We start from the raw sequence: 23,480 nt of genomic DNA, 5'->3' as shown, positions 1-23,480 counted from the left end.
AAATAGGAAGGGTGATTTAATGTAGAATAGTGATTTAATGTGTAGTGTTCCTTGTGTGTGCCCTGTGTGAGCTTGTATAGCCCCCCCTTCCAATATGTTATGTTGTACTCTATCACATTTCAAAGCCATAAGATCAAGGAGCACATAGGAAAAAGAACAAACCACAAGCTTCACTTTTTCATCCACAGGTCCACATAAAAATGCACATTTTTTTTTTTTGTAAATATGGTGAAGCATTGTTATAAAATGCTATATGTGCTTTATATACTCACCTGCTTAAAACCAGGAGATGAGAGTGCGGTTTGCAGTTTTGCTTTTGTTTGAAACAAACGGTAATTTTGATTGCAGTATGTACAGCGAAAGAGCCTCGAATTATATTTTCTCACATTTGTCGGCATGCACCAAACACCTTTCGATTTGAAATGTCACGTCTATTAGATTTTATTAATGACACCAATTCAAACTTGATTGTCCTCATCAGGAAGGAAGAGCACAAAGCGCCAAGATGAATGGTGAGCTGTCATCATTCCTTAGTCGTCGTATCAATATACATCACCCCCTCTTGATTAGTGTCTACACAAAACATTTGGGTCTGATGAGAAGGGCTCTGACATTGTAATGTATGCAGATGATTACTGTTTTATTTATTCACGTTCTGCAAGCAATCTGAAAATGACGTGATATCATGGCGGCGAAGGTTGCAGCATATCACACATTCGATTTGTTATACCACACACCGTAATGCGAGGTGACAAAAAACACAGCGTGTCGTGGAAGTGTGCCAAAGACGAATATTTGAATGGCTTGGAAAATGTTCACTTACTGCATACACTAAGAGCAATTTGTATTCTTTTCTGTTTGTTCCATCTAAGTTTTGTATCGTGCTTGACAACTGTAATTGTTAGAGCTTATATGATCTACATGCCACTAGTGCTTTCTGTAGGGATATGCATAATGGTATATAACTGAATTTAAGCTATCTGATCTGCAAATAGAAAGGAAATTTTGACTTTTGAGATTTCTTAAAATGAGTTAATGGGCTAAAAAGCAACTAAACACAAAGATATCTCCCGTCTTAGTTATTAGTTAGAGATAAAACCTAAATAACAAGAAATAATACCTTGAGGGTGTTAAGGAAAAACAATGTTTGGACAAGTAAAATGTTCTTACACAAACATTGCCTGGTAAGAAGAAATATCTTAACTAACTGAACAAACATATTTCGCCTAAACAGGCGTTTTACTGACATCAATATACCGCTGTTACTAACTTGGGTTCCTTTTGTCAAATCAGTCCTTGTGGGAACCCTGTATTCATAACAATAGTTGCGCTTGCGGGTTAATTATTTACTACTGATGCTAATTGTCCATACGTATGTTCCCAAACATGCATTTTGGCCACCTCTGCAGTAAAACGTTGCACAACAGATTTTGCACCGAGGTGGCCAAATACTTGGCCGACTCGGTGCAAAATCAATAATCATCAGATCCGGAACCAAACCAAAACTAAAAGATGTGGATAAGGTCAGCGTGTATTTTCTCTGGAACAGGAGGTGCAGGGAGTTGCGAATTGCTCCTGTCTCGCTCCCGTTGTCATAAGCGAACTTCAAGCTGTTTTCATCTGCACGGGTTGGGAATGCTTAGAAATACATCAGTGAATGAAAATAATACTTTGTGAGTGTTTAGGCCGAATCAACACTAAGTCAGCATTGAAAAGTTAACTTTTCATATTAAGGCCCTTTTAAATAAAACACAGTAAATGTGGCACTAACTTTTGCCACTTTGTGAATTAGTTCTTTGAACTAAAATCACAGCCTATCAAGTCAATAGTAGTTGTCAAATGCTCTTACCTAGTACAGTACACCAAAATGGTTGATGCACATTTATTAATAAGGACTCAAAAGTCCACCCAAGAGAGCTTTGTCCATATTACAAACAACTGTTCATCGCCTCTAGCTGTAGATAGAGACTAAATAGTGGCAAACCGGAAGGCTGTGCTATCTACAGTATGAGATGCAGAGGAATACTAACATGAGGAGGATAGAACGTTAAGGGGATTCTCGGGGCACAAGATGACACTAAAATTGTGTCAGTTGCAACCACACAGACGACGGCGAGAGAATGGAAAAGAGGAAAGGTTGGGGTCACGCCGTGCGGATAAAAAAAAATCGCTGATTTGTCAGAGCGCTCCGTTCGCCCTCCCCTCCTTTTGGCTTTCACCCCGGCAATAAAAAATAAACCTAATTAGAATTCTCGCTTGCAGTGTGACAGGGAGTCAAGCGCTCTCTTCCTCCTCCTCTTCTTCCTCCCGCTCATACAACAGCAAAGTTGGTGGTGCTCACTCAGCTTCCACTTATCCAAATTATGTTCGCTTTGTGTGCGTGTGTGTGTGTGTGTGTGTGTGTGGGGGGGGGGGGGGGGGGTGTTGGGTTTATTTGCTGTATTAATTTGCAGATGATGAGCACGGTAGGATGCGTTGTCGGAAGCGGCTGCTTTGCCTCTCAATGTTGGCGTTAGCCTCGAGCTGTAATTACGACGACTAACTCAGTTCCTGACAAATACTGGTGTGGAACTGTTCGAAACCTCTCCGTCAGTAATCTGTAGTGATGCAGAGCGGCATGCAGTCGAGAGGCAGAGGGGTTAATAGCGATATGTAGCCAGTCATTATGTACCGCTCATAATGTAGAATCAAAGTATTGGGACTTGCCACTTGGTCAATTAATCAATCATGGATTGGACTAATTGCCATATTTTGCCCCGACAAGATGTTTTCTATAGGAAAGAGCACAAACAAAGGTCCATGAAGGCATGCTTAGAGGAGCTTGGAGGAAAAAAAAGTGTTTAAATATTGCAAAATCAGGTAATACAAAAAACTGGGAAAAATAAAGGTGAATATGAGACAGCATGTCTGATTTAACAGAATTTACTCTGAAGCTGGCTTTGCACTGCAGGACCTATTACCCAATTCCAGTTTGATGCCATGTAAATTTCCCTTGACACATTTTTAATATGGTGGTGGCATTTTGGACGCGGGCCTTAGTGAATTCTCCCTCTTGTTGACCTAATGCATTTCTTATCACCACTATCATGCCACAAAATATAAACAAAAAAAACACTATAAGAATCGATGCCATCATTACTAGAGGAAGACATACTGTATTCAAACCTATAAAGAATAGAATATAATGCCTTTATTGTTATTGTACAGCAGGTATGCAATGGAATTGGGAGCACCACTCCGATTTGCGCATATGAAATTATGATGAACAGTAAAAAAGAACACAACATAAGCTCCAAACCACGACAACACGATATAGCATTTCACAATCAATATTTCATAAATAACATGAGGAAAAGGTACACCTTTGGGCAATATTCACCAGAAATTCTTTTTTTTTTTTGCTAGCTCCTGGGAGGGTCCGTACACTTTGTACTTATTGCATGTAAACGTACTTGCACAAACATGTTTGCCAATGTATGTTTACATACAGTATCTCAAGGAAATGTAAATTTATTAGCACAACCGTTTGATTTTGATCAATTGTCAAATTCTCACAGTGCTTTTTTACTTCTTCAAAAATTCTTCTTCAAAATCAGCTTTTAAAAATGTCCGACATTTGTCCTCTGTGCAGTCCAATATAAGTAAGTAGGAATGACTGTTTTTGAGCTGCTTCAATCAACTTTTCAGATGTCGGAAAAATGCAGACGTCACTGCGATTTTGCACACAAAGAAAATAAACGACTGGAAAACTGTAATATGTAGAAATAGAGTGTGTATGTGTGTGGGGGGTGTATTTTTGATTCATTTTGTGGGAGGTTTGTCAATTTGCTATTTGTGGGCCAGCTCGGATCCAATACAGCACAAATAGAGGAGGTCCGGCGTCCATATCTAACAAAGACTTTGTGTCTTCTCTTCAGATCGTGACTTCAGCATCCAGGTGAGCACGGAGCGACGGTCCTTCACGGCCGGTGAGCCGCTGGAGCTCCGCTGCACCATTGAGGCGCAGAACGTCCCCGAGCGATTCTTCTCGGTGTCGTGGGTCTTCAGCAGCTCACCGGTGGCCGTGGTGGGCCCCAGTGCCGTGCCCGTCCTGGGTCCCGACTACGTGGCCCGCGAAGCCGCCGGCCACATGACCGTGCGCAAGGAGAGCCCCAACGTGCACCTGCTAAAGCTGCAGCGCCTCCGCCCCGACGACGCCGGCAAATATATCTGCCGCGTGACGGAGCGGGAAAAGACACCCACGGGAGACTTCATCGACCGCAGCAAACGCTCCCGCAACGTCCAGATCACAGTGCAGTCGCTCAGTAAGTAATAATCCGGTGGCGAGGCCACCGCCTTAGTTGTTCTGTCCTTACTTGTCAATTACGCTAAGAATCATGAGCTATTCAGAAGAGCAGTTTTAGTGCTATTGAATGTCCCCACCTCTCTCCTTGCGCCATGACATATAGCCTCTATTGTTAGCTGTGAGTAAGTAGAGAAGGGATAATGCTTCTCTTATTCCTAATGTATTTTCCCTTTGAGTGGATTGCTAAGGAATTGTAATGTAGAATTACGGTCCTTCCCATAAAGCCAGGCGGTGGGGCGGGGGTACAGCCGGATAATGGAGAGCTGCACAGTCTAGACTTACAGAGGTTGAACTAACAGGCATGAAATAAGACTACAAAGAAATAAAAGGACCCAAAGAAAGACGCACCGCTCCAGTATCTGCCGAGAGGTTCCCCAGGACGGATGATGAGCTTCTTGGGAGGCTCTCCTTTTTTGGAAAGCGCGGCTGGATCGTCAGGCTTGCAGCCGATCGTCGCAAATTTACCTTCTGCCGCGCGAATGGGAAGGCGGAAGGGTCATTAGCTTAATCCCTCTCGCCGTCGAGACTTTCTGGGCACGTGAAGCCAGCTGCGAGCGGTACTAAAGCAAAAACAAACAGGAAAAATAAACTTCCTAACCGCAAAGTAGCGTCGCTTCAAAAGTCGCTGATACCAGGCAGCCTAACTTGACCTTTACACGCGTCTCCTGCTAAATGAGCGCCAGAAAATGGCCGCAAGCCAGCAGCGGTCTCCTGGGAAACTCCTTTTATGGTTGAATTTGTTTTTCCAACAAAGGCCTTAATGCCTTATAAAGGACGTTTATGGGGTTTACACAAGTCAGGGAAAACCTCGAACGGAGCGAGGCAGGCAGTTAAGACTGAGATAGCACTTTTTTTTTAAGCTCAAGCTCGCGTCTCATGTACACACACACATTTGAAATTGTTCTGCACGATTCTAAAATAGGAAACTGGGTGAAAATCGCTCCTCAGAAGTCATGTGGTCACATTAAACCAATGCAAATTCCAAGTGTCCGGCTTCAGTAAAGAGGTGCAACGATTAACAACTTAACGATTACCCGTTTAATCAGTCATTATATTTGTTCATCGATTGTTTGTCCAAGAATTTGAGCCTCTAGACTGAATTTCTTTCATCCTCTATGAAATCAGACTGACTATTAAATCACAATAAAACGTCAGCTTTTACTTCTGATTGAACACCTGAATGAACATTTTTTGGCGATATTTTCAATCAATGTGTACGAAATTTGCATTGTTGTTGTCGATGATTCCATGTCGAATTCCATGTTCATCTGCACGTGTCGTACCCCCTCCAGTTTTCCTCGTCGTCTCAGGTATAAAAGTGGCGGGATGGATGTCAAACGGGATGAAAAAACGGATTTTCAGGTTTTTGATAGAAGCTAAGAGGCTAACCATATTCATACAGGGCTCATTTTTCATTAGGAAGGAAGAACAGAGTTTGGCCTGAGGGGAGGAAAAATACATTCAGCGACATCACTTTAGTTTTTGGGTTAACTGGAGCTCTGCGATGTTTTTGAAGTGATGAGGTTGTCGTGAAGCGGGAAAAGCTAGCAAGAGCCTGGAAGGACATCTTACCCTCCTCTTCATCTGCCTCTTGTGATCCAATCCTTCTTAGCTCAGTGAATAAACTACCGCGGGTTCCAAAAGACAAGCAAACCGCATCCCCTACAGTACACAAACCCAAACCCGGCAGGGCTCGCCCTCCTCCCGTCGGTGTGCTGCGCCTCGGGCCGGACGCCAACCCGCAATATCAACCTCTCACGTGCACGGGCAAAACACTAGTGCCTTACGCTTTGCACAGGATAGTCGTATACTCCAAGGAACGGCCCTGTAATTTGTTTCATCGCCCCTGGGTTCATGCTGTCTTGGATCTTTTAATCCCGAATGCGCCATTCCCATTTACACTCGGTGCGGGAAATGATTTTTTAACCATCTTAACGCTTCCCCACTTTTACAGTGTTTTTCGTTTTCCTTACAGAGAGCAACATCACCGTCGCGTTGTCTAGCAACTCCTCCGAGGTCGCGGAGGGTAACGTGATGCGGTTGACCTGCTCGGTGCAGTCCGCCACAGGACCGCTGTCCGTTGTCTGGCAGCGGACGGACAAACAGGGCGACGAACCGGCCCGGAGTTTGGCCTCTTTGGACAGAGACGGCACCGTTCGGCACGGCGACGCCTACGGGGAGCGCGCCGGCTACGGCGAGATCCGAGTAGAGAGGTCGCGGGCTGATACTTTTTTGCTCTCCGTCTACAACGTCTTGCCTGAGGACGAGGGGCAGTACAGCTGCACTGCAACCGAGTGGATTCAAAGCGGCACTGAACCAGAACTCAGCTGGGAGCGGATCGGAGAGAAGTCAGACACGAAGACGGTCACTGTCAAGACTGTCGGTAAGATTTTGAAAAGTCTGCTTTGCTTCCAAGGCCGTTCACAAGGGGGGGCATGTGTTGTTCATTGCTGCAGGCTTGAAGTTAGCATTTTTTTATTTAGTTTGAATATCAAACAAAAGAGCTGACCAATTCCATTCTACTTTATTTGTATTCTTACCGTATTTACTGAATGTAGCAAGACACAGTGAAGTGTGTTGATTGGTCCAGACCGGTCAGTCGTATCCCTCTGACAGTGTGATAACCATGAGCAAAAATATCACAGTATTAAAATTACAGCTCTATTTTTTCCCTATTGAACACAAAAAATTGAACTCAATTTTATTTTTCAACCAAATATTGAATAACATTACGAAATGTCTGCCATCTTTAGTAGAAATTAATTATTAAATACATACGTGTGTATGTGCGGCTCAGGTTGTTCATAATCATAATCCTGTCAATACAAAGATCAGGTTTTCAAATTATGGTGAGTCGCCTCGATACTTTGGCTACAGCTCATTTTTCGATCAGTAACTTAATCGGCGGACAAACAGTAAATTGCTAACCTACAAACAGAGGTCCATAAAGACATACTTGGATGAGTAAAGTCTTTTCCAAAAAAAAAAAAAATCCAACCTCACTGAATATCTTCAGGAGCCAGGGCTTTTAAGGATTTATGAACACATTTCAAAGTCATGTAGAAAGTCTTCTCGGAAGAGCGCAAGCTGTTCCAGCTGCACGTTTTCTCCGGTTTTCATTTACTGTAGGTGTAACGGCCACGCGTCCCATTACTTATGTCCGTCGCGAGTCGAAGAATACCCCATGGTTTATTCATGTGCTGCCTGCGGGTAAAGAACTATTAGGACACATTCTCACACCACCTGCCACACGTCAAGTGTTGCATGCTGCGGGGACAATCATTATACACACAGCCACACACACATACACACACACACAGATTAGTTAGATTTATTTGAATCGAAATTCAGCAGCCATGTGTTTCACAGTGTTTGGGTCTGCCCTCAGTCGCTGCAGGTTTAAGCAGAACATTCTGAGTACAGGCTGAGAAAATCACTGGAGCGGAGCATTGAGGAGCTGGCAGGTCAAGAGCGGGGGGGTGCTGGGATTAACTTACTACAAAAGAGGAGATGTCCGTTTTTAAGTGGCTATTTGTTAGCTAGAGGCAGAGACATTAGTTTGAGGAACAAGAGGCGTGTTATGTAGATTGGAGCAAACAAGTCAAGAGGTTCTCGTCTCGCGCTCCCTTTTCCGTGTTGGTAAATAAAAGTGCTGTTCTGCGGCATTCGTTTTGTGTTGAACTTTTGCTTCAATTTTTGTTTTTTTTCTATGGGTTGCTCACTTTTCCTCCCACTCAAAAAAAAAAAGTGTTTTATTGAATCCAGATCCCTTGTGTATAGACCTGAATTTTTCTTTCGATTTTCTTGCTGGTTTTGTCTATCTAAAGTGCAAAAATAAATAAATATAAAAAACTCATTCCCTTCTGGTGGCCTACTGGGCACAGGATGGGTTCTCCTGTGACCTGCCCTCTCAATCGATTGACAGCCTAATGCTCCAGATATTATAAATGGTCACTGTAACCTAATTGAATTCATAGACTCCTAATGGACTCCCGCTGCCTGCTAACAAAACCCTGAAGGGCATCCTTGAAAGACATCCTCTGGGAAACTTTTCATTTCTTTGCCGCAGTCAAGGCAGGGTGGCTCAGTAGCTCACTTTCTGGCTGATTGGTTTAGAAGAAAAAACATTATTTCAATAAGAAATGACCTAGCTTGAGTTACATATTTCAGTATTTGTTTTCCTTTGAGGCTTTTCCAAATGTAGTGGATAAGCTATCGTATTCCTTCGCCAGTAGACTATCAATATTGATATGCAGCACTTTCTTAATAGATGCTCATTACCGTATCCTGTTGCTTGTACAAAAGTTTTTTGTTCTAAAGTTGCATAAGGAAAAAACGAATACTGTATTTTCCGCATTATAAGGCGCACCCTCAATTAATGACATATTCTAAAACTTTTTCAATATATAAGGCGCACCCGATTATAAGGCGCACCCTCAATTAATGACATATTTGAAAACTTTTTCAATCACAATATAGTAATACTCAAAGTAATAACAATAATAACTCTAAACTCTCAATAGCATAATAACTCAATGTCAATATGAGCAACCTTGTTCAACTGTAAACACACAAAAGAAACTGGTAAAGCTAACTTATTCCCCATCTATGAATCTCAATATTGATCCATATATAAGGCGCACCTGATTATAAGGCGCACCATCGGCTTTTGAAAAAAATTAAGGCTTTTAGGTGCGCCTTATAGTGCGGACAGTAGGGTATTAGATTTACTGTACGCTGCATTTACTATATGCTGCAATTAAAGGGCTCGTGGGTAAAATCCACGGCTGCCAGGACAGTATTTTTCAGCTAAATAAAACACATCGACTAGTCACCTTTTATGCTGTGAAATCGTTTCCCTTGAGTGAAAATAGCAGCTCGGCTTTTTGTCAGTGAGAAAATGAAGACCCCGAGGCAGCTTCTGCCGCGGCGGTTAAGTGGACCAAACTGAAGAAAGCCATTGATTACACCCCCCTGAAGGACAGCAGGGAAGATGGCGCTCATAGAAAGAGGGAGAGGGAATGGAGAAATCTTAGCCAAAAATAAATACGGCCATTTTCCTCAAAATTCACTTGTTTGCTTAGCGCTTCATATTTGACATTCCGCAAACATCTCAGCGGATCATTTGAGCATCCCTATATCCGTACCGTATATCCCACGCCTCCCGTAGGTATATTTCGACCACGCCGTACGGTGATGATGGAACGTTTTTGCCCTAATGAGGACAGTTTCCACTTGGCGGCAAGATGAGTGGAGATCGAATACCGGTGCGTTAAAAGAAATCTCTCCCTTGTGTTTTCTTTGCATCGCTGTTAATTTTCAAGCACGCGCTCGTGGTGAATGAAGCACGAACACGGATGCTGACACACTTGCAGAAGTGTGCAATAAATTGTGTCTTCTCGCACTTCCTTGTACCTGCTGCACTTAACCACACCGCTAGAGAAAACATTGCGGTTGTACTTCTTTGAGCTGGATGAATCCAGTGCACTTAATAAAGACCCCCAAGAATCCTCAAATCTTGGCACAGGAGTTTCTCCATCTTTGCGTGGATTTTCTCAGGATTCGTCAGAATCTTACATTTCAAAACAGATTGAATATGAAAGCTTGTGAATGTGCATATGTACTAGGACTGGACAATGAATATAATTTTAATCACGATCACGATATTGGCTGCAGCCATTAATTAAGATGATCCTCTGCGATATTGACATTTAAAAAGTCAAGCGCTATTTTTTAATTACAAGTTAAATCAAGCACTTTGCCATCCTAACACCAGAGGGCATTGTTTCCCACATGTTTGCGTGACAAAAGGTTCTGCTTTTCTCACCCTAATATATTATTTATCAGTGTGAAATTGCATTGAGTTTTTGGAAAAATTGGAATACATTGGGTTTGAAATGACAGAAAATGACATTTTGACTGCTAATTGATTAAAATTTGCTTAAAAGTAAATAATGTGCTCGGTTCGAAGTAGGCTTATTTTTTTTCCATCGGTTTACACTCACCAAGTAAGTTTTTGCCATCAATTATGATTTCCTTTATTTATTTTAGCTTATTATTATTTGTAAGTATCAAGCCTTGTTTATATAAGAAAAAGGGCAACAAATAGACATGTTAATGAATAACATGATGAATAATCGTGCGTAATAATTGTGATTTCAGTATTGACCAAAATAATCATAATTATTATTTTGGCCATAATTTTGCAGCCCTAATATGTAACTTAAAATCAGCTAGGGTAGGCTTCAGCTCAACAATGACCCAAATTCGAATTTAATACTCACTCGTTACAGCACTAATAGTGTTTTTCTCATAATGCTTAACTATATTTCTCATCTCTATGGGCCTATGATGAAAAAGAGAAGTGTGGAGTGTACCTGTTGCAGAACTGCTCACGCCTTTACTCGGCATATTTTATTATAGATACAAAGACGCGGGCAATTCACTTCTGTCCAGTTGGGTCATACTCATTTTGGGAAAGTTCGACTCATTAGTCAAGTAGAACATCGACTTTATTTCATCGTGTGTGTAATCGCCGTCATATCTTCTGCTTTCCCACCACTAGAGTCCTCCTTCATGGTCTCTGCCTCATCCCGGACACCATCTGTAACCTACGGAGACTCCTTTGACCTCCTGTGCTTGGTCAAGCCCCGCCATAACCCTCGCGTCCCCACCTCGGTCACCTGGCGCTTCATGCCGGCTGGCGCGGAGGGCTCGGAAGAGGTGGAGGATGAGTTCAAGGAGCTGGTGACTTTCACGCGCGAGGGCACGCTGCAATGGGGGGAGCAGCTGCTCGGTCTGGGCACCCGCACCACCGTGGACCGCTCCTTGTCCAACACCAACTTCCGGCTGTCCGTGACGCGGGCGGGGCGACGCGAGGCGGGCAAGTACCAGTGCACGGCCGTCCTGTGGAGGAAAAACTACGATAACAGCTGGAGCCGAGTGGCCAATCGCACCTCCAACCTGCTGGGAATCAGCGTTCTCCAACCAGGTAAATACGCTGCACGCGTTCTTGCGGTCCCGACTGGAGAACACATCACATCGCGGCCGCAGAGTGACTGGCAGAACTGAGAGCCACGTGCGCTTTTTCTAATTGCTCTTGGTCTCTGGTTTAGCAACTAATTGGAAGTGTGTGTGCAAACGTGGGCATTTTCTGCGCGCATCAGGGCGGAGTCTCCTAATGGAGCTCGGCGAATGGATCGCTAAAGATCCCACAGGAAGACAGAACAAAGTGGAAAGAAGGCAGGAAGACGGGAAGCGAGGAACCGAGACGGTCGGGTCAGAGTGGGAAAGTGGGATAAAGAGAGCCGGCCTACTCTCCTTGAACTTGTGTTTGTCTCAGAGGAGGCATTAAACTGTCCACGCTACCTGCACTGGACCTCTGTGCCACACGCGCACACACACACACACACACACACACACACACACACACTCCCAATTAGTGGCTGCAGGCAAACAACAAATCGGCGCACAGATACACACCGGCCCAATTTAACACGGTCTTGTATGGCTCAACAGCACAATACATAATTCATAATGCAGGTAAGGAAAAAAAAAGCCCTGTGGTACCTGAAGAACCAATTTGAAGGGAGAATGAACGAGTCACGTGGTTCAGTGTTATGTATGATGATCAGCAATCATCTGAAAGGCAAATTGGCGGCGCGTGATGCAATGTGTTCTTGCCAGAAATTTGAATGAAATTGCACAAAAAGGCAGGCACTCTATTATGTTGATGATGTTGTGACAGGACATTCTGGATAATCATCAACAAACATGGATCGTATTAAGGACTACATTTTGCCACAATGGCAAAACTGTTGAGGCAATCTAAGAGCAATAAGAGCCATGCATTTTCAGACAAATGTGGTCCCCAACTACTGGTCCGCGGGTCTTTTGCTCGGGCGCAGGTGGAATAAGATGTAATTGTTCCAATAAGGAATGTACACTATCAATCGCTGGGGAATATATGCTAGCACCTCATCTTTGTCACATGAGGAGTAGAATTTTGAGCCGGAAACAGACAAAACACACAAAAAAAAACCCCCATAGCTACCAGAAGCTTCAAGAACTAAACTTGAAAATTTGACTCGGAAACTTGACTGGAAAACTAGACTGGAAAAATAAAGCTCGATAAGAAAGTAAAGATTGCTTGACATGACAGCTTAAGATCTTGACATTTTGACAAGTGTCACTGAGAACCTAGACATCAATGGCTTATGATATAAAAAATAAAAAAAGCAAACTAAAAGACCCTAGCAACTGCATGGCTACACAGTAAACATAAGGACTGTCAGAGAAAATATGCTGCTTGCCGCTAATATTGGAGCTGCTGCTGCTAACCCTAGCAAAAGACACTTTATTAGACAACATCAGCATAATTATGGAAGTATCCTGAATTAGCATCATTAGCAATGATGCACTTGATTTCAGGGGAACATAGCATTGTTGATTGTCACACCGTGGCACGCTGCTGACATTTACTTCAAAATATAAAAGTGTACTAAGGTATTATACTAAGACTTTTTTTTGTCTTGTATAGGATGCACCAGACTATAAAAGGTGGTACGTGGAAGTTTTTTAAATTTAGAAATGGGAGCAGCACCAACATATTTTCAGCATATTTTCAGATTGTTAGAATACAGCACCGATACAACAGTGACATGCCTGTGGTATTTACTCGTGGAGAGAGCCCCCTGGTGGCGAGTGAAATCACTGAAGATATGCCGCTCTGGACTATAAGATGCAGAGTTCAAAGTGCGAGTAAAAAAGTAGTAGCTTATAGTCAGAAATTCTCAGTAAATAATAAATGGCAGAATAAACGGTACTCTAATTTCTCACGAAATTTATGTCACACCTAATTTACTGTATACATGACATTTGTGGGTTAACAAATGGGTTAGATCACCACTACAGAAACCGAAATCCTATTGTAGACCGAGTCGCCACTGTGCAGTACATCTTGCGAGAAATTATAGACTAAGGGCATGCATGGATGTATGACGTTTGCCAATGTCCTTTTGTGTGCCTGCAGGCAACATTTGTGCGAACACGGACAGACTTGGCTGATCAATAATTCTTTCACAGTGAGACGGAGGAATGTAGTCACATTCAGACTCGACCGTCTCTCATTGCGCTATATCGATCCCCATCGGCATGCGCGCAGAAATAGGGAGGCGCGCGCACACACGTGCCCGAGCACGACATTGCAAGATAGCGCTGTGTCTATGCTGTGACCTTCGCCATCCGCACGGAAGACGCGGCGTCCACCGGCCCTTCAGGAGTTATTTGGAAATCGCCTCATCATCCTGAAAGCTCATTTACTTTCCCCGGTGGGCACTTTACTTTTGCTTTTCCCGCACTGGCTACAGGGGAATGCATTCAAGGTCTTCCTCTGACATCTTTTTTTCTTTTGTGCTAAAGTGGTCAGCCACGCCGCTTTTCCGTCCGTGACAACGATCACGCGATAAGTTGTCAAGAGGGAAGTCAGGCAGCCGCTGTGACAAAGCAATCATTGTGTACTTTTGCAGATTCCTTCCTAGTTGCGCACAGTCCTCGCCGCGCCGCGTCCTTCGTGTCCAGGAACTTTTCTTTGACACAGACGATTTGTTTCCGCTTCCTCGCTTATTTTCCCCAAGTTCCAGCCAATCAGGTTTGGGACTTCTGCCCCTCACAAAGGCTGTGTGTGAAATGAGGTGTGCGCAAAACAGCCAGTGACCAGATACATAATTGAGCGACCGTAAATCGCGCTTCCCGCGGCGCCCGCTCCATATGCATGAGCCGCCCGGCATGCGCTCGTATACATCCGCGCCCTCGCATGAACGGCCGTGGCTCACACGTCGTCCTCGCCGCGTGCCCCTGAGAGCTTTTCCTCGGCTTGCTTTGCATATTCACTCGGTTCACCCCGCTTCCTCGGCGGCGCGGGGTGGAAATCTTCCATTCCGCCAATAGCCTCAATTAAAAGAGGATCTTTTACTGCTGTACTTTTCGGACTATAAGCCGCACCGGTGTATAAGCCGCAGCAGCAGAAATTGAGGGAAAACAAAAAACAATATATGTCCACGGATAAGCGCGTCAGGACTATAAGACGCGGGTCGTAATATCAAATATTTATGCAGAAAGATGGTACAGTGGACCCCCAGGTTACAGCGTCCCTGTCTTTTTTCACGTTACGAAATGGAATACTAAGTTTTCTTGTCCACTCTACATTTTCCCCGCTTTACGGCATCAACAATTGTCATGACCTGTGGGGTTGGCTGTGTTTATGTTTTGTTGCCTACTGATGATCATTTTAATGAACTTATAAACACATTGCGCATCATACATATGTATATATATATATATATATATATATATATATATATATATATATATATATATATATATATGTATAGTGATAATATCGATAAAGCGATACATTGCAATACGAAGTGACGCAATACACATATCGCAATACGACATTCATTGTCCGATATATCACGTATCTGTTTTGAAACACCTTATTTTCAAAATCTTTCGTCTTTCATATCAACAATATTAACACAATCAAGAGCATGCTTGAAATGAAAAAATGTTAAATGCTTTTTTTAAAATGTTTTTTTTAAGATTAAAACTTCTTGAGCACAGCCATTGACTCGCTTCTTTGCAGTTCTATTTCAGAACTCTTGAACAGATATACACATTTGCTCGGTGGCCAGTCAAAAAAAGTGTAGATAAGCCGCACTGGACTATAAGCCACAGGGCTCAAATCACGAGAAAAAAGTTATAGTTTGAAATTTATGATACAATTTATGGCACCGTTATCCCAAAAAGAGCTTACAAGATCCTATTGGCAAATCTTATAGAAAAGGCATCCTTGATGAGTAGAAACCTATCAATTGTGCAAACAGATTTTCGTGTAGATATAAAATAAAGGCGCCTCTATATTTTAGTCTGATTGCTCCAAATGATGCCACTGGCCCCGCATTCGATTTCTCTTTAGCTTCAGGATCCCGCACAGGCTGCAACCAGTGGGCGGTCTATCGCTTAGCGCCATCAATCTCATGTGTGCACGCAACATGCAAACACGACAGGAGGGGGGCCGACCTCCCACGGCCCATGTTTAATTTTCTTAGAGGATCTTCTCCCATGTAATCCCCCAAAAAGACATTAGAACATGCGATCGGCTTCCGCGTACGCCGCCTCGTATTATTTCATTTCACCTGATTGGGTTTTCTCTATTGTGCCGTGCCGCAGCGCAATAATGACAAACACATGTTCGGCGTGGCGGCTCACCGGGGAAGCCTCCGTCTCCATGACACAATCTAATATCGTCACAACACAAACCGCGCACACACTTTCACGCGCGCGCCGGCACGGCAAACACACACACAAATAATTATGCGGAATTTTCCCTAATGGAAGCGGAGTTTAGATTAATGATGGTTTGGGGAGTTCAATAAATTCTTCTCATCATTTTAGCCCGCACGTGTCTAGCATGAGGAGTAGGACATTAAGAGGTTATTGGCCGGGCCAGAAGGATGATGGGGATGTCGCCCCGGGGGGGGATGGAGGGGGAACAGGGCTGGCCCACTTTAGTTGGCACAACAGATGAACTTTTGACTGCATGTCCTCGGTCGACCGTGAGGAAGATGAACATTCAATTCATTGATTCTCCCGTTCGTATTTTGATACGCAGTAGATAAACGTGAGATCAAGGTAACTCATTTGAAAACTTTGAATCAACTCCACACTTTTATTCGCGTGTTAATTTGGAGTCAGCATACGCGTACAACTATTTGAAAGGGCTGTGATAAACCTCAAAAGAAGTTGTTTTAGTGGGCTTTTCGTGACTTTTTTTTGCTTCCCGGCGGCAGCCTGGGGGTCTTGTGCTAACATTGACTGCTATTTGGATTCCTTCTACCTTGACTAAGCCCGGCTGAAGAACAACAGCCCCCGAGGTGATGTGATATTGCCACCCCCATGCTTCACTGTGGATACTGTATAATAGTTTTTTTTTTTTTTTTTTTTTTTCGTGATGAGCAGTGCTGTGGTCGGGCCAAAAATATCTTCTGGAATTATGGCCAAAAAGTTCAATCTTTGTAATCGAACCATAACACAGTTTTTCCACATGCCTCGGGAGATTTTTTTTTTTTTTTTTTTTATCTTTATCTTAGTCTAACCTATTTGATTGTTGCGTCAGCCTACTGACATCCTCCCTGATCAACTTCTGTTGTGCCACATTTTGCCCTTCTGACAATAACTATCTGCACTGTGTTCCATTGCTTATTTAACTCTTGTGGCATTGTGTTACAAGTTATGGAAATTCCTGATTTTTTATATCATCAAAGAATCAATGGGAAAAAAAACACTATCGAGTTGAAATTTCAGCAGATGATTAAAACACTTTCAAAACGCAACGATTCTGACATTTCAATGTGATTGCATGGACGTGCGAGATATTGTGTACAAAAATAATTGTCCAAATTTCGTACCATATAGAAGCATTATAATTAAAATGTTTGAGATGGTTCTTAATAGGATTTATTACATTGATTTTCCTGCGATTTTTGTAACATTCCGTCGAGTGGTGGTCAAACTATGTCAGCAAACCAAACATTCTTTGTTGACTTGTGTTTCACCTCAAGACAGTAGGTGGCGGTAAAGTGTCATCAAGACAAACCATAGCATTTTTCAATTTTTTGTGGGTGTTAATATATTTAACCTACACATCTATGTATATAGATAGAACTGATGCCACTGAACAATTTGACTGGTTGAAGGAAAAATAATATGCATAAATAACTTGAATTATTACTATTATTAATGTCTGGAAAAACCTACTAGAACAATTCGACTTGGGGAGGAAACTGTGCACTGACTCCCGTTTAAAATTAGTCTGTGATTTGTTTAGTGTGATCTCAATAGCACTTTACACTTGTGCAAACTCATTATCACTTTTTTTTTTTTTTAACATAAGCTGTCAAGAATAGTTTTTCTGCTGAGTGCATGAATGCGGGTTAGATCACATTAATTAATGGTGGAAAAAGTTTAGAATTTAATGATATTAGCCTAACCTTTCGCTTCACAGAAACCTGGCATTTAAATATGGCTGTGCAGAATGTTATGCCCAGTGTTATTACATTATTTTCCAACCACTTTTGAGTTTGCTGGAGTACATCAAAAGGCGGGGGTTTATCTCGGACTAGTCACCAGCTTATCAAAGAGCAAACTTAGATGAAAAAATGTTTTATAGAAATAACTACTGTATTTTCCACACTAAAAGGCGTACCTAAAAGCCTTATTTTTTTAAAAAAAGCTGATGGTGCGCCTTATAATCAGGTGCGCCTTATATATGGATCAATATTGAGATTGGGAGTGTTAGATGGGGAATGAAGTGATAAAGTAAGCTTTACCCGTTTCTTTTGTGTGTTTACAGTTGAACAAGGTTGGTCGTATTGACGTTGAGTTATTATGCTATTGAGATTTTAGAGTTATTATTTGAGTTATTATTGTTATTACCTTGAGTATTACTATATTGTGATTGAAAAAGTTTTAAAATGTGTCATTAATTGAGGGTGCGCCGTATAATTTGGTGCGCCTTATATATAGAAAAAGTTTTAAAATATGTCATTAGTTGGGGGTGCGCCCTATAATCCGGTGCGCTTTATAGTGCGGAAAATATGGTACTCGCATTCAAACCTATAAACATTATAAGCTATAAAATATAAGCAAACCCCAAAATTATTTAGAAAGAAAAAGAAAGCGGGATTCTGTTTTGCGCATTGTTTGAAAATGAATGAGTTGAACTTTTTGGGCCATAACTGCATCATTCCCAACTGTGACTCAATTGCATGTCAGAATTGTCAACCCTCAATTAGTACATCAATTAATTACGCCCTCCCACACTTTTCGCACCTTTCCGCTCGCTCGGCTACCTTTGATTCGTCTCCTCATTATTTCTTATCCTGCTCTCGTGTTGCGTTATCTTGTCTGCGCGCGACGAGTTTGAGGATTTATGTCGCGGACTTTATCGCACCCTGCTCCCTCTTTCTAATAGTTCTCCGGGGCTATCCTCCCTTTTTTTTTTAATATGGGCTGGCACTAGCAGATGCCACACGTGCACCCCTCTTTTCATGCCGTTGAAGTGCTTGTCAGCGAGCCGTTATTGATAGCGACTGCAGCGATCGGAGGTTTTCGCTTATCGGGCCATGAATAGAAGCTGTCCGTCTTCATTACGGCCCGACCTCTCCTCAGTCTCCTCAATCTCTGTCTTCCTGCGTTTTTCTTCTCGCTCTGCTCATAAGTCTCTTTTAATGTCTTCCCGGTCCCCCCGCTCTCACTTAGCGGCATGTTTTTCCTCGCTGCCCCCACCCCTCAGTTTCTTTCACACGCTTGTGATTTTTCAATATTTTATAATTCCCTGTTTCCTTCCTCCCTCCTCGTAATTCTCTCCATTATGTTTACATTTTTCGTCAAGCAGATTCCTCGCCGTTGTTTCATGAATAATAAGGGTCTGGCGCTTGCCGTTGTAGCAGGGTTATTGCCACTGACGTGGTGGTAAATCTCCTTCTTTGTTTTTGGGCTGCTATACTTTGCTTTGCCCGCCAGCTCACCTGAGGCGGCACTCTGCACGCACGCTGACTTGCATGCCATGACTTTTTCACCGCCTGTTTTCAAACACGCAACCTGCCGACGCATGGGGTCGTTACGGGTGGCGGGCGACGGATCTTCGGGGCGCGCGCTGAAACAAAATGCATTTATGAGAGCCTTTTCGTTTGTCGCGCTCGTTTCCGGGCGCTCAAGGTCTACCGGCCAAGGCACGCGCGCGGCCGCGTCTTTCTGATGTATCCCATCTGAGCTAGGTTTTCTTCTCTTTGTTGTCTTTCCATCTCTCTTAAGCGCATTTCTTTGTGGGAGGGCCCCGCTGCTGCAGCTATAATTGAAGTCGTAAGTCAGTCCGAGGTACAGTGATGCACAGCGGTAGCTAAGCAGCAGAGCAGAACGCGCGGCGCCTCGGCCAGCTCGGGTGACCGCGCCGTTCTTAACGAGCGCAGGTTTTATGCTTATCGGAACAACCTTTTCCTACGCAAACACGCCCGCCGTTCCATTTGATGAATCTTTTCGCCCGCTTCGTTCTGAGGCCCATTCATCTCTTGTGCATCGGCTTCCCATCATGCCCGATCGCTTTCTATCATTTTCTCTGGACTTGGAGAATATTTGAAACCACGGAGAAAAAAAAAAAAGTGGACAGAGGGTACAAGAGTCTGGTGCAAATGATTTATTGCAAAGGGGAATTCTTGTTTCTTTCTTTTCTTACCAACCCGACTGGTATTTTTTTCCACTGTGAAGCAGAATGATAGATGAGAGGGTCCAACTACATGTACTCTCACGTACTGTACATTTCAAAGTATAGCATAGAATAGCGTGCGGCATTGCAGCACGGAAAATGGCTGGGCTACTGCTTTTATTTTGATTGTTTCATAGTTATGGCCTCGAGGTTACGTGAGTGAGTGAGTGCGCACAGGTCTCGCAGAGATAGGCAAAAGACTAAGGGTGGAAGAAAGAGCTTCTGCTATATGGAAGAGCACCGCAAAGACCCGCTGGGATATAGTCCAGCCAGCGGAGGCCTTAAGTGGATGTATTTTTTATTTTTAGTGGAATCCATTCTTCCATTTCCACCAGCTCATAGAAATGAAGTTCGAATGTCAGTTGAGTCCGGAGCGGAGAGAAAATGCTTGATTAGTCACCGTTTTCAGGCCTCATCTTATAAACGTATGTTGTTTCGAAGTCACGGAATTTTGGCTGGCTTTTATTTTTAATCACTTCTTTGTTGTCCATTTTAGAAAAAAATATTGACACGATAGAGAGACTTAATGACTGCCATCTTGCGTGACAGGAGAGAATGCCCTGAAATAAACCACAACGTCAATGATGACAGTTAAACATGCTGAGTGGGCGGCGTAATTGTGCCAAAGGATGATACAATAAAATGGAGCTACAACAGTTGTACCAACTGCATTTGTGGACAGATGGCCACAAACATTTCACCAGATTATGCTGTAGTTTTGAAAGCAATGGATGCATGTATTCATGAATATCTAATTCAGAAGGAAAGTGTTTGTATACTATTGTTGGAGCTTCGTTTTGGTGCACGTGTAAATCCTTGTAATTAGCCTGTCTTAAAGACGGTGGGGGGGCTGAGAAGTTATGTCCCTCTGACACAATGGGATCATCGATGTATTGTTGTCATTAGCGTGGAAATTAGCGTCTCGGTTAATCAAGGAGTTTGAGCGGGGCTTTTCGCCATGCCTCAGTTTCCCTTCCCAGTGATGTCGTGCGCCGTGGCGAGTTACTTTAGTGCCTTTGGGATGAGGTGGCTTTGCAGAGAGGCAAGCGGCCAAAGTAAGATGTTGCTGCGGGGATCAAATCATGTCAAAGGCTTCAGTCCCGACATGCTCAGGAGGGGGTCCCAGCCACGGATTAACACCGGTCCTTGCTAATGCTAATGCTAAAGGCAGAGCAGCCCGCCTTAAAGACTCAGTAAGTCTCCTGGAGAGGAGCCGTAGAGGCCGTCTGCTGCTTTCCGAAATCCTTTCCCTTCCCCCAATCCCCCGGGGCATTTTATCGCCTTCTCTTTTTTGCATTGCCCTCATCTGCTCCATCTTCTTAACGCAAAAGCCACTTCAGTGCGTGCTTGAAGGTGAGAAAGGAATCCGGCATGGCGGCAATGACCCATTTCAAGTCCTACAAACGGATCAAAACTACTATGGCAGAAGCTGCAAACATCAAAGGCGCTGAACCTAGTAAAAGAGACCAAAACAGGCCTTAAATGTAGATGTAGGACATCCATCTGACATCGTGGGTAGAGATGAACACGGGATGAAATGGAAGTTTCAGTGCAAGTAGCTCAATTCCAATATGTGTACAGCGTCAGGAATAAGTTGAGTTAACTGCAGCAACAAGTGTTCATGCTCTGCATAAGAGTAACATGCCACCAACGCGATCGCGTTGGTACACTTTTATTTTGAAGTAGCTGTCAGCAGCATTTTGCAGTCCTAACAGCTCCCGTGACTCATTGTAAACATCTACAGCACTACTGTATGTTGTGAAATCAAGTTCAGTTGCCAATAACGCTCATTAAAGACTTAATTATGCTGACATTGTGTTATATGGCGCCTGTTACTTGTAATTAGTGCTAGCTCCAAAGTTAGCATCTTGCAGCACTAGATGCTAGCAGCGTTAGGGGCTAACAGTTTAACTGCCACCTACAGGCTTCACAATAGCCGACAAATTCATATTCAATGGCAGGCTTTCTCAAATGTGCTGATTTCGCCTGAAAGAATATTTACTGTGGTTTGCAACGCAGGTTTTCTTTTCACAAATCAAATGGGGAGGTAGCGTAAAAGTTCACTGTTTTAGAGAGTAAAATGGTCTCCTGATATGCACAGTTTAAGAAAAAAGAAAAAAAAAACGATTATGAATAATAAGAAATAATGCAAAATAAAATTATATATAAATATATATAATGTATAAAATAATAATAAAATGAATAATCAACATTTAATTGATGTCAAAATTATTTTGTTGTCTTCTGTATTCATTATTGTTTTTGCTCAAGCAAACACACACACAGACAGATATATATATATATATATATATATATATATATATATATATATATATATATATATATATATATATATATATATATATTTTTTTTTTTTTTTTTTTCCCTGCATCCTTAATTAAAAAATGTTCTTTTTTTATTTTATTTTATTTTATTTTAATATTGCCTTTCTAGGGTCGATTTTTGAATGACATTGGCAAATGAATAGTATCATTTCAAGGATTTTTATTTTTCGGTCCTTCTTGAGGCTCCAGACGTCTTTGTGTCTGATACTTAAGGACTGAATTCACATTTTTGAGGGGATGACGGTAAAAAATGAGTTTTCAGCGAATTTTGTGTATCTGTAAAAGTGCAATGTTTACACACTGCACCTGCCACACCCGCGATACGATCAAGTCAGCCAGTGGCGACTTCACGCAAGCACCATCGATGTTAAAAATGTTATCATTTTATCAGTAATCTCTTCCATAGGGGTTAGGGTTTTTCTTTTTTGTTGGGGGAGGGAGGGGGGCAAAGTCTTCTACAGTGTCATTCCTCTACAGAATGGATTATATATTCTTTTTGTCGCAGAGGAGCACAAGGCAAATATGAAAGGTGACTGCAGCGTGTTCCTTGAATGCATCCCGGATGCGATAAAGGAAGGAGAAACTCACAACGTATTCAAAGTTGGCCTTGAACTTTACTTGACAAGCTGCCACGCATTTCATAGGCTGCGGCGGTTTCCAGGGCAACTTCGGTGAACGTCACGGCGTGGCCGAGATAACTTAAATAGGACCACGGGGATTTGATCTTCCACTGAGAAAGCACGGCAACGATTAAGCAAAATTTAATTAAAAGTGTGATTGTTGCTCTGTGAATTGTATTAAAATGTGTCATCGGGCCAAAATGGAGATCTAATGATACGGGCCGTATCCCATTTGTGCCTCCTGCGGTACAACGGCTCCACCACCTCAGCACTTTTTTTTTTCTGGGCACGTACTGTCATTACAGTGTACACAGGCACGCACAAACGCTCACATTACAGCATCTAATTGGCTCATTGAACCCTCATTTCAACCCGCTCCCACGTGTGCCCAATTTGTATCCTTTAATGGCAGCTGAAATCCTTTCCCCCACTTATTTTTTATGTTTTTGCCACAAAGGAGCCGGTTTGATTTTGATAAGGAAGCAAGACAGCAAAATGACCCCCCCCACCCCCACCCACCCCCAGCCCCGAAAGCAGTACTACACATCTCTTGTTTTTGAGGCTGCGCAACAACAGCGGGAGTCAGCCGGGAGTGGATGAGGATCACTATCACTCGTGAAAATATTTCGGCTAACTTCAAAGCTGCTGCTAAATTGGAAGGGGCGAGCGTTGGGAAGTAGTGGATGAGGCCCCACTCTTCAAATGAGGCCGGACGAGAACTCGTTTCCACTGCCTGTCTCCGCTTCACGTGGAGTATTTTAATACCCGATAGGCTTATCTCCTACTTTTCCCTTCGTCAAAATACTTTTGACCAGCTATCGGCTTCACTCTCTGCGCTGTTACGG

General features: G+C 42.9%; 1 protein-coding gene across 2 annotated transcripts in view; it reads left to right on the top strand.

Annotated features, from left to right (window-relative positions):
• The window catches only part of igsf3 (immunoglobulin superfamily, member 3), a 122,233-nt gene that overhangs the window by 80,582 nt on the left and 18,171 nt on the right, over positions 1 to 23,480 (top strand). For both annotated transcript variants that reach the window (XM_088414267.1, XM_088414266.1), the window contains exons 4-6: positions 3,918 to 4,304; positions 6,321 to 6,728; positions 10,911 to 11,336. In XM_088414267.1, coding sequence (XP_088270393.1) covers positions 3,918 to 4,304; positions 6,321 to 6,728; positions 10,911 to 11,336 — 1,221 coding nt within the window. The remainder of the gene's footprint in view (positions 1 to 3,917; positions 4,305 to 6,320; positions 6,729 to 10,910; positions 11,337 to 23,480) is intronic.

This window comes from Hippichthys cyanospilos, chromosome 5 (assembly GCF_059441005.1).
Source record: "Hippichthys cyanospilos isolate Australia breed blue-spotted pipefish chromosome 5, RoL_Hcya_1.0, whole genome shotgun sequence".
NCBI lineage: Eukaryota > Metazoa > Chordata > Actinopteri > Syngnathiformes > Syngnathidae > Hippichthys > Hippichthys cyanospilos.
This window is presented reverse-complemented; position numbering and strand designations above follow the sequence as displayed.